At 34.2% G+C, this 12,027-nt stretch overlaps 1 protein-coding gene across 1 annotated transcript; it reads left to right on the forward strand.

The window, feature by feature from the left end:
- Positions 1 to 444: 444 nt before the first annotated feature.
- On the forward strand, positions 445 to 10,648 carry ATP5PO (ATP synthase peripheral stalk subunit OSCP). The gene is made up of 7 exons (XM_051984937.1): positions 445 to 560; positions 3,054 to 3,104; positions 4,654 to 4,764; positions 7,334 to 7,463; positions 8,077 to 8,189; positions 10,026 to 10,112; positions 10,460 to 10,648. The coding sequence occupies exons 1-7, from the start codon at positions 525 to 527 to the stop codon at positions 10,571 to 10,573; spliced, it is 642 nt and encodes a 213-aa protein (XP_051840897.1). The 5' UTR covers positions 445 to 524; the 3' UTR covers positions 10,574 to 10,648.
- Positions 10,649 to 12,027: the final 1,379 nt, after the last annotated feature.

A 12,027-nucleotide genomic window follows, 5' to 3' on the forward strand; every position in this document is an offset into this window, starting at 1 on the left:
TGTGTGTGTGTGTGTGTACACATAAACGGGGACTTGTTTCCTGCTTTCCCATCAGATTTTAGAATGTAAACTCTTTGAACATATCTAAATGCTAATTCCGGTCATGGGACGCACAAACGTATATTGATTAAATTTCTTCTTGGTGACAGAGTGTAAAATTGCACTATTTTCAACGTTTAGCAAGACAATGAAAATTTAGCTACAGACAATCAGTCTAACCCGGCAACTCTTAGAGCCACTGCTCCCTTCAGAGGTTTCTTGGTTTAGTGCAACCTCGAGTCAGCTTCGCCCTGCCCCCATCCTCAATCCCGGCAGGCCCTTGTGCGTCGAGCCTCGTTCGCCTATTTTGAAGAAACTACAATTCCCAAGAAGGACGAGCGTACTACTCTTGCGTCCTGAGGAACCACCTCACTCTGCGGCCAGCCGAGAGGCGGGGGGGAAATAGTTCTGCGCGTGCGTCTCTCAAATCACTTCCTCCTCCGCGTTCCGAGCTCCGGTTTGACCTACAACGGCTACAGGAGAAGATGGCTGCGCCCGGGGCCACCGGGATGATTCAACAGGTAAGGTGAAAAAAGAGGAAATTCTTCCTCGAAGGCGACTGTGGTGGACTTCTCTCCCCGGAAACTCTCCCTCCATCCCTTGCTGGAAGTGTCCGTTATTCTCGTCTGTCCCTTGGCCCTGGGTCCCCCCTGTCCCCAGCTTCTCCTTGGCTAGAGAGTGGGGTACGCCCCCCGGGGAGCGCGAGGCCGCAGGGTACTGCCCCGTTTCCTTCCTCTTTCCCATCGGTTCCGGAACCCTGGTGCTCGATTTTGAGGCGCGAGAGAGGCCTAGTGGGACATGACCTTGAAGGCTTCCCACATATCACCCGATGGCCGGGGTTTAGTAGTTAAGAAAGGGCGGTGCGGGGTCACCTATCTTAGGCCTGACGAAGGAGAGGACTAATATGTGGGAGGGAGTTGCTGGTTTTGCTAATGATAATTTATTTTCTCCTCCAGTCCTGCCTCGTAGATTGGAAAGAACTTCGGAGGCCAGCTCCCTTCTCTTTTCAAATGAGCCCAGAAAAGTTAAATGGTTTGCCCAGGGGTCATACAGAGAAGGCAGACTTGAACTCGGGTCTTCTGACTCTTACATCCATGATCTATCTATAACTTTCTTTTAATAGACAGATTCGATGATCTTTTCCCCTAATCCTCAGCTTTCATGACTAAAGTGTTTGACCCGGCTCATCACCTTTTTCTCCCATTGTTTGTGACGGTCCTCTCAGTTGGTGAGAGACTAGGCACTGGAGACTAGGCAGTTCAACCAAATTGTAGTCATAGTTGCTTTGGGGGATCCTTGAATTGGAAAAAGATTACATCTTTATTTCCTTTAGCTGAAATTTAATGTTGGGTTTTTTTAATTATGAACATAGGTAAATATATATATAATGTATTCTGAGAAGTCCATAGCTTTTAACTAATTTTTTTTTTGCCTGCCAAAAAACTCCAGTGCCTAGTCTCTCACCAACTGAGAGGACCGTCACAAACAATGGGAGAAAAAGGTGATGAGCCGGGTCAAACACTTTAGTCATGAAAGCTGAGGATTAGGGGGAAAAATAGAAAGAATGAAACAATCCTTCTATGCAAAGAGCTTACATTCCGTCATAATTAATCATCATACAATCTTTCTGTTACTGTACAGTATTATCCTGATTCTGCTCACTTCACTCAGCCTCAGTTCATATAAGTCTTTTCAGCTTTTTCTGAAATCAGCCTGCCCATTATTTTTTAATAGGACAATAGTATTCCATTACATTCATATATTAACTTATTCAGCCATTCCATCAAAAGGGTTACTACAATATTTTTGCACATATGGGTTCTTTTCCCTCTTTTAGGATCTCTTTGGGATACAGATCCACTAGTGGCTTTGATGGACAGAAATGCTTACCCCATTTCTTATGCATTAAGTACTTTGTCCTCTTTCTCTATTCTTTCTGTACATACAACTGCTGAGTATTTTTGGCTCAACAAATCTCCTCTTCCTCGATATGGAAACAAGCCTCGTGATTTTATATTTTGTATCATTGTCTTATATTCATTTTTATATTCCTGTATATGGTCTTCTTAAACTTTTTTCATTCTTTGTGCTGCATACAGTGGGAGCACTGAATGTTTCTGGAATTGTAGCAAATTCCACAGCTAACTTTCATATAGCATTTACAAGAAGAATTTAGGTTTACTGGTCCAGAAATAGACTCTGTCAGAGAACATATTATTTTCACCCTTGATGATTATTTTTTTCCTCAGAATCAAGGTCCATTGTGCTGTAATATTACCAAAAATATATTAACCTCCACTTTCATAATCTCATTTAGATTGCTGAATAAGGGTTTATCCCACCAATATTCAGAATACCACTAACTGAATTATCCACTCAGTTCAACCAAATTGTAGTCATAGTTGCTTTGGGGGATCCTTGAATTGGAAAAAGATTACATCTTTATTTCCTTTAGCTGAAATTTAATGTTGGGTTTTTTAAATTATGAACATAGGTAAATATATATATATATAATGTATTCTGAGAAGTCCATAGCTTTTAACTAATTTTTTTTTTTGCCTGCCAAAAAAATCCATGAAAGAAAAAAGGTTAAGAACTTCTGCTTTAAATATGCAATTCTTGAAATAATTCCTACTATTTCTCTGTATGTACATTGTCACCTCCCTCCCAGAAAATTGATCCAGTCCAGGTGTTGGAGAAAAGAGATTTGGGTATTGGGAAGCCAAGGTGTGTCACAAGTCAGCAAGCTTTTAAGTGCTTACTATATTTAGGCCCTGGAAATTCAAAAGCAGAAATGGGAAAGTATCTGCTCTTAAGTAGCTTATGTTTTAGGGAAAAAACCATTTAAACATACTAATTACAAGAAAATTTAGGGACAGGAAATGCCAGAAACTTGGGGAACCAGGAAAGTCTTCATGAAGACATTACATAATGCTATTAAATAATGAGTATTTGATTTTTTTCACAATTTAATCTATAGAAGTTTAAAGTAATTATTTTCTTTTGTTTTTAAGGTACGCCGCTTTACCACGTCAATGAGCAGACCATTTGCAAAACTCGTAAGGGTATGTTTATTTAATTACTTGGCTGTATATAACTTTTATCAAGAGTTTGTAGTTATTGTTTGGATTGGAGTATGATATGCTAAGTTACATTGATTGGATCTGTCTATAACCTTGTTTGTATTTTGCATTTCATCCCCTGTAATGTTCTTGGAGAAGGAAATCAATCTGCTAGATAATGACAGTTGTTCATAGGTAGTACTTAATAGTTGTTTACAGATGTATAGCATATTTCAGAATTTTGATTTTCAGTATTTTATTGAAACATGGATTTATCAAGAAAAACTAATTTGAGCACTAGGCTTTATTAATAAGTTACCAAAAAATAAGTTACATTAGACCTAAAGATCCAATGTAAAAAAAAGGAAAACTTATAGGATGGTATTATAAATCTTGTTATAAGTAACATAAGGTAACTTTTTAAAATTATATTTATATTAAGACTAATATAAATTTATGCTTTCAAGTATATTTTCTAAACTTGCTTCTGTGTATTATGAGAGCTGACTTTTGTTTCAATTTTCTTATCTGTAAAATGAAAATGTTAGACTAGATTGTCTCTAGTTAAATTATTTTTCTTACAAAAATTTTTTCTGGTAACAAGTATGAGTATATATCTGATAGATGAACAAGAATAAAAGATAAAACAAAACAGAATATGATTGTACAAGAAACCATATCTTTCTGATATTGATTTAATACTTCCATCTACCTTTCTAGACTTATTCATAAAACTCTTCACATTCTATTTTCCAGCCAAACAGCTCCCCCCAAATTTGACATTCCATCTCTAATAATTTTGCACAGATTCTTCCTTATACTTGAAATATACTCCTCCCTCACCTCTGCCTTTTAGAATATTTAGTTTCCTTCATTAGAGAGGACCTCTTCCTTTGTAAAGCCTACCCTGATCTCCCTAATTATTGGAGCTCATCCTCAAACTCCCTAGTATTTACTATATGTATATATGAATCCTCTCCATTAAAATGTAAACTTCTCCAGGGCTGGAGTCTTAAATCCCTGGTCTTGGTTCTTTTGTAACTTTGCATGTTATAAACATTAAATAAATCAATTGATTAGTATTACATTTGTATACTAAAATATATTTAACTGTTCCTCATTCTTTAGACACCCAGATTTTTTTTTCCAGCTTTTTTGATATTGCCAAATAGTAGAAATATTTGTGTACAGCTGGATCTTTATTTTCTGTCATTTTTGTCCTTGGGGATATAACCCTACTATTAGAAGTAGCAAATAATAAAAGATCCCATAATGAATTTATCTTCATAGGATCATTGCATTTTATAGGACTGAAAGAGATTTTTCTAATTGGATTTTCTCATCTATATAAGGAAACTGGGGACTAGAAAAGTTCATTGATTTTTTTTTTTTTTTCCCTCATGTTCATAATAATTAGTGGTGGTGCTGATCAATTCTTTAACTTTTGTTTACTCTTTCACAATAGAATGTATACTTTAGGTTTTAAACTCTGATATTAAAATTTTAGTATTAGCTATCTTGAATAATTTTCTTTCTTTTTTTTTTTTTTAAGCCTCCAATTCAAGTTTATGGTCTGGAAGGTCGATATGCCACTGCTCTTTTTTCTGCTGCATCTAAGCAGAATAAACTGGATGTGGTAGAAAAGGAGTTACTCAGAGTAACAGTAAGTGGTCTTTCTGTGCTTTTAATTTGCATCTAAGCTGTTTTTTGGTTTTGTTGTTGTTTTCCGGTTTTAATTGTCACTTGTAGATAATTGAAAAAACTTTTGTCCTGTGCAATTGATTATGGTTTGTTTTGTTTTAGAACTTATCTTTTGTAGCTTTAACTTTGTTTTCTGTCAATATTTAATTTTATTCCCAGAGTGAATATGAAAATCAAAGAGCAAGTAGGCAGTTTAATAATTTAAATTAACTACAACGGGGCAACCAAATGGCATAATAGATAGAACAACAGCCCTAAAGTTGGGAGGACTGGAATTTAAATTCAGTCTCATACACTTAATACTTACTAGTTATGTGACCCTAGGCAAGTCATCCCCAGTTGCATCATCCAAAAAGGGGTTGGGGGATTAACTACAAATATTCTCTATATGCAAGGATAACAGAAATTATATTGAGGATAGGGCAAAGAAACCATCTCACAGGATGAAGAAAAGTTAGTAAACAAGTCATCAAACTAATAAGTTCCTTCTGTGTGCTTGGCACTGTGCTAAGAGCTTCGCATAAAAAGGTAAAGGATAATCCCTGCTCTCAAGAAGCTCAAAGTTTAATAGGGGAGCCCACATGTAAGCAATTACATACAAAAAAGATATGTGCAGGATAAATTGGAGACATTATTACTATGGAAGTCACCAAGATTAAGGAAGACTGGGAAAGGCTTCTTATAGAAGGTGAGACTTTAGCTGAAAGTTGGAGAAGGTAATGGGAGCCAAGAGGTGAAGATAAGGACAGGGGAGAAAATTCTAGGCTTAGGGGATGACCAGGGGAAATGCAGTCAAGAAAAGAATTTTATCTTATGTGAGAATATAAGGAAGTTGTTAATGTCAGGATTGTAGAATTTATAAAGGGGATTAAGGTTAAAAGGGGCCAGTGAGAGACAGGACTCTAAAAACCAAATAGAGGATTTACTATTTGATCTAATTAAGAACTAAATAGAAAAATGAACTGGAGTAGGGAGGTACTTGAGATAGAGACCAACCTGGAAAAATCTAGGGAGATAAGGGTCTACACTGGCATGCTGTCAGTGTCAGAAGTGAGAAGGGGCACAAATGAGACATGTTTCAAATGTATAATCAGTAGGATATGATAATTGAGTGAGGAGTCATTGATTATATTTAGATTGGGAGATAAGGTAATAGGAGATTTGGTGGCACCCCTTAAAAATAACAGGCAAATTAAGAAACAATTTGACTTTAGATTTGTATCCCTATGGTGAATCCAGTTTAAGGTATTTAATAAGACTGTTGGAGATATGAGACTGGTCAGAAGAGAAGTTAGGGCTGAACACGTAGCTCTTAGAATCATTTGAATAGAGAATAACTTAATATATAGGAGCTAATGAGATCACCAAAAGAAGTATAGAGGGAAAAGATAGAGGACACAGGACGGAGCCTTGGGAGGCACCCACAGTTAGAAGGAGATAGATAAGGTGGTATTTGTAGAAAGAAGAAAAAACATTGTCCAAAATGTTACAAAGCATAAAAATCTTTCTAATTTTACTACAAGTAAAAACATGATTAATTTTCATTGAATTGCCTAGGTATCCTTGAAGATTATTTAATAGCTATTCTACGTCTTGGAAGTTGTGCTCATTTTGAATAGAAATGGTATACATTTGTATAGAAATCCAGGAGGGAAGTTTCAAATACTAGCAGTGAACATCCAAAATGCAGAAGATTTCATCTAACTATGGAAACTTAGATCCTTATCAGTTGATATAATTAAATGAAAAAGTGTTTAAGTATTTATGATTTGCTCAGCATGAGATTGGAAATAGAAAAATGAGATACTGCTTTTTAGGAATTCATACTCTAGTCACATAACTTCTATAATTAGCATTAAAAAGCAATAAAATCGTTAGGAAGTATTAGTTTTATCTCTACCTCTCAGAATCCCTAGCTTTTTAAAAACATAGTTTGTGTCACCTTCTATTTATATCTTTTCCTTTCTGATTCCTTCCTGTTGTTAGTGCTCTCTACTTCTGAAAATTAGTGTTATTATATTCATTTAGCTATATACATATTCTGTTTTCCTCTCCCACAGTCTTTTTATGTCTAAATTATATACCTGTTTTGACTTTATCTTGGTAAACTTAAAACAGTGTAAGGTGCTGGTGTATGCCTAGTTTCTACCAAACTGCTTTCTACTTTTCCTAACATTTTTATCAAATAGTAAGTTCTTTCCCCCAAAGTTTGGATTTTGGGGTTTATCGAACACAAGATTACTGTGGTCATTTACTACTGTATATTATGCTCTGCTCCTTCAGTTTTGGGACACCTTCATTAGGATCTGAAGGGAAGTGTTAGTCCTAGTGATAGTCTCTAAAAAAGAAAGCATCCACTTTTTAGTTATAAATCTTTTAAAGTGCAGTTTTGTTTAGAAGAATTTGACTTGATTCTTGTTAGAATTCTATTGAGACATATCTTACTAGACAAAGTATAATTATTGAAGTAGAAGTTGCATGTAAGCTGGACCTGCTCTAAGTGATTAATAAAATTTGTGTTTTACTTTCAGAAACTTTTGAAAGATCCCAAAATGGTTGATTCTATTATGAATCCCCATATAAAGCGTTCTATTAAGATAAAAACTCTAAGTGACATAATTGCAAAAGAGAGGTTTTCCCCCATCACAACTAACCTCATGAGTAAGTATATATACATATATATAAGGGGTGGTTTTTTTTTTTGTTTTTTTTTTTAATTGTCTTAATAAAAAATACTAGAAATACTAGGTGTTTAATAATAAGTTAAGGTTGCACATCCATTTTCTGTTTTGGTTAAACTTTCTTCGTTATAAAAATTCTTTAAATATTAAAAAGTAAGATTTTTGTAACCCTTCTAATTGAAGATCAAAATGTTCTAGGGCATTGGTTTGTGGGGTATAGTTTATAGATCACTGGTGTTCAAAGAAAACCTATTTGACTTCCCTAATTCCTTACCACAGCCAGCTGTCTTGCATATTTGTTAGATTTAGATTAGGTCCAGAAAATGGTTTCTAGTTCATTAAAAACCCTAAGCATGAAATAAATGATTTAGATACTGTGGTGATATTGAAGCTAATAGGAAAAAGCTGAATAGGAAAGTATAGGATTATAGAGTAGATCTTAAATCTTTGTACAGTGTTCTTTCGTTGGATGACCTGATGGCATTTTATGTAGTTTTAAAAATTTTGTCCTTGAATCTAACATGAACCTTTCCAGTGACTTGTTATTTATATAAATTAGTCATGTTGCAATGCTTTTATTTTATCTCTTACAGAATTACTTGCTGAAAATGGTCGCTTAAATAACACTGAAGGAGTCATTTCAGCATTTTCTACCATGATGAGTGTGCACCGTGGAGAAGTACAGTGCGTAGTTACTACTGCATCTGTAAGTAATCGCTTGTCAGTTTATTTAGCTTTGAACATTAAAACTCTGCTCATTCAATGAGCAAATTAAGAAAAGTGGCCTGTGGCCAATCCAGAGAAATCTTTTCATTCTCAGACTAGCTACTTCTGGCGATTAATGCGTTTCTTTCTAGGTCTTAATCCTGTTTACTGAAGCTTACTGACTTATAATACAAATTTTTTGCAACCTTCCCTCTTTTTGACCACAAAACTTTCTAGCAGGAGAAACACTGATGATTAATGAAAATGTTCTATGTAATATATGGCTTGTTTTAAGATAAATATTGTGGGGTTTGAGTGTTTTATTTTAAGAAATTTCTTATTTATTTTCCTGTTTACGTGATAAGGTGTTTGTTGTCATTGTTGTTTGTTTTATTAAAGTTTTTTTTACTATAAAAATATGGTAGGCTCAAACCTGTTCATGAAAAGAGAAATTATGACCGCAGAAAAAGTGAAGAAACTTGAAATCAAGAAGATATAAGTTCAAGTTTATTTTAGTGCTTTAAAGTTTGCATTATGGATGTACGATAATATCTGGATCTTCACATCAACTCTATGGTTATGTGGCAAGAAACAAGTAATTTTGTCTGTGCCTCAGTTATGTCATCTGTAAAATTGAACTGATACTTGTATTATGTGACTTGGAGGGTTGCTGTGAAGGTCTCATTAGATAATGCATGTAAAGCATTAAGCATAAGGCATATATTTCTGTTATTAGAAAATGGCACACACCTATCTCCACCCCAATCCCTTCCCCCTCTCCAAAAAAAAAGTTTAAAAATTCATACTAATGGCTTAGGCTTAATGTTTTAGGTTGGTAACCCATTAAGCCTTTAGCCTGGTGGACTTGGGATCATAGCTTAAGCTATATTGATTCATTTATATAGGTTGTACTGCTGTTTAAAGCCATAAGGAAAGGGTTTTTATTTCCTTATAGAGCTGCATTGTGAGTCTAGAAGTTCTTTTTTTTTTTTTTTTAACCTCCATAAGGAATAGAAAATTGATAGACCAAAAATATTTTATTTTTACTTTTTTAAGAGACAGTTTAGTATACTATAGCCAGAATTCTAGACTTCAATTCAGGAAGACCTGGATTCAAATTTTGCCTCAGCAACAATTACTAGCTGTAAAACCTTGGGCAAGTAGTCACTTAACCTACCTCTCTCTCTCTCTCTCTCTCTCTCTCTCTCTCTCTCTCTCTTTCTCTCTCTCTCTCTCTCTCTGTCTCTCTAATGCTTCCTTACCTCTAAGAAGAGAGTGTTAGACTAGGTGTCCATCTAGCTCTTAGTCTATGATTCTGGTAATGCTGTGACCTCAGTTATTTCCCTCTATGATTACAACTTCCTCCATCACTATTTCTTGTACCACTAAACACTTTTGGTAAAGAAAAACATTTAAATAAAGGCTTCTGATATAAGAACTTCATTTGACATTATATTCTTCACCTCTTGTTGAGTAATATTTCTTTACCAGAAAAGTTTTTCCTTACTTAGCTCTCTGTCCATTGAGTGTATCATATTCCCTTTCCATATATAGCAATAGATGAGTGGATTTTAAATTCACAGGCATGTGAATTGTGACGTTAATGTTTCCTATGTAATGGTGAGCATTGATAAAGTATTTAATAACACATTGTACTGCAGTCTGAATTGTAGAACATTTGAGTCATCAGGTTTTGATAATGTAAAATTATATCATCAAGATTTTTTGTTCTCTGATTCTTGTGATATTTTAAGATCATAACATTTTGATTTTCATTTCTATTTTGATTTGTTGGATTTTTTTTTTTTTAATGTTTCTTTGGTTTCATCCACCTTAGACTTTGGATAGCGCAACTCTTTCAGAATTAAAAGCAGTACTGAACAGCTTCCTGAGTAAAGGCCAAGTCCTGAAAATGGAGGTTAAGGTCAGTTTTTACCTGTCATTTTTTTTTTTCCTCAATCCAATTGAAAGTGACAAAAATAGTACAGAAAAATTCATTTAAAAATAAATTTAAAAATCAAATAAAATACATCTATTATGCTTAACCATGTCATTTATGTAAAAAACCTGGTTATTTTTCAAAACTCAAAACTAAATGCTAAATAAATAATCACCATACAAGATTTATATATTTTTCCAGGTAAATTGTTTTATCCTAGTAATAATGTACTTTAAAAAAAATATTGTGTCATATTTGTGTTTAATGCTTCTTAGCGGGATAAGACTGATAACGTACATTTTTCTATGTTTTTAATATAATTCTCTTCTCAGACTGATCCTTCAATCATGGGAGGAATGATTGTTCGTATAGGAGAGAAATATGTTGATATGTCTGCAAAAACCAAGATCCAGAAGCTAAGCAGGATTATGAGGGAAGCTATTTGAAGTAACATCTTTCCACAGTTCCTCAATGAAACTTCCAAAAATTGTGGAAATAATAAAAGTATTTGGCAATTTTCATTGTGGTGATGTAGTTGACCTATGAAATACTAACCATCTTGAATTATCCTCTGATAGGAAAGCCATTGTGATTTTGGTTTAAAAAACAAAGGAGAAAAAAAATTACCTGATTTGTGAATGAAATTTCCTTAGACTTTTTTTGTCACAAATTTGCCATCTACCTATGATATAAAACTATCTCATCTACCGAACATCTACTGTATGTTAAACCTAATATTCAAGATATCTCAATAACAAACACAGGTAATATTTTTCCCAAGGATTACACTACTCATTTTAGTGCAAAAATTTGGTGTGTTGTGTTATTTCATCTCAATATAATATAGCAAGAGCTATGAGTTTATGGGCTAAAAACAGGACTTGCAAATAGACAGTAAGTTGGGCCCAGAACTGAATGTAAAAGCAAACTGGATTACTTTTAGGAAATCACAAGATTGTTTTTCCTGAACTTCTCTCTGGTTTCTTCAAATCTGGCTGTTTAAATTTTTTTTTTATATAACTTTCATTTCTGTATTTCTCTTCTACCCAGAATTATTCTTAACAATTTTTTTAAATGAAAAACATTTAAGAAAAACTAGTACATCAGCTAGAATATGACACTATACAATAGTTCATTCCCCCTTTCCCCACAAAAGCAATGAAGTACAGGTTCTCGTTTCTTACCTTTTTTTTTTTTTTTTTTTTTTTTTTTTTTAAACAGTATTACTTAAGTTTTGTTAAGAATCAACCATGGAGTAGTAGAGGGATAATATGGTAGTTGTAAGGAGGCTGCAAAAACACTATAAACAAAATAATTATTCAGGAGAAGGTATAATTTAAGAAAATTAATTGGTCACGAAAAAAAAGCTTTTGCTGGGTGTTCTGATATAGCAAAGAAAACAAGGAAGATACTTAGCATCTTGGGTGAACCTGTGGTGACCATTTATGGGAAGACATTGATACAAAGCATATTGAGGCAGGCATAGATGGGTTTTGATTTTATTGTTGGAGGAAATATATTGATGAAATCACCGATATCTAATGCAGTGAAAAGAACAATAGATTAAAAGTAGAAGGACTTGTTTTTGAATCATAGGACAACTCGGTCCTTTTGTTCATGTAGTGGTATGCAGACTATTTGGGGTAAGCCATTTTGGTAAGGTTTCATTTTATAGTAGCAGTGATTGTGTGTGTGCACACATGCTTGGAGTGATACTAGGCTGACCCACAGCATCTACATTTTTTTGCCAGGTGCTAGATTTTTAAAAATTCTGTTTTATAAATGGCTATTACTCCAAAGAAATTTCTAACTATCAAAGAGCATACTTCAAGTATCATTCAAGCTCACGATAAAATAAACAGGATCAGAGTTAACTGGATTTTTTTAAAGCTACAAACAT

This window comes from Antechinus flavipes, chromosome 3, assembly GCF_016432865.1.
Source record: "Antechinus flavipes isolate AdamAnt ecotype Samford, QLD, Australia chromosome 3, AdamAnt_v2, whole genome shotgun sequence".
NCBI classification, from domain to species: Eukaryota; Metazoa; Chordata; class Mammalia; order Dasyuromorphia; family Dasyuridae; genus Antechinus; species Antechinus flavipes.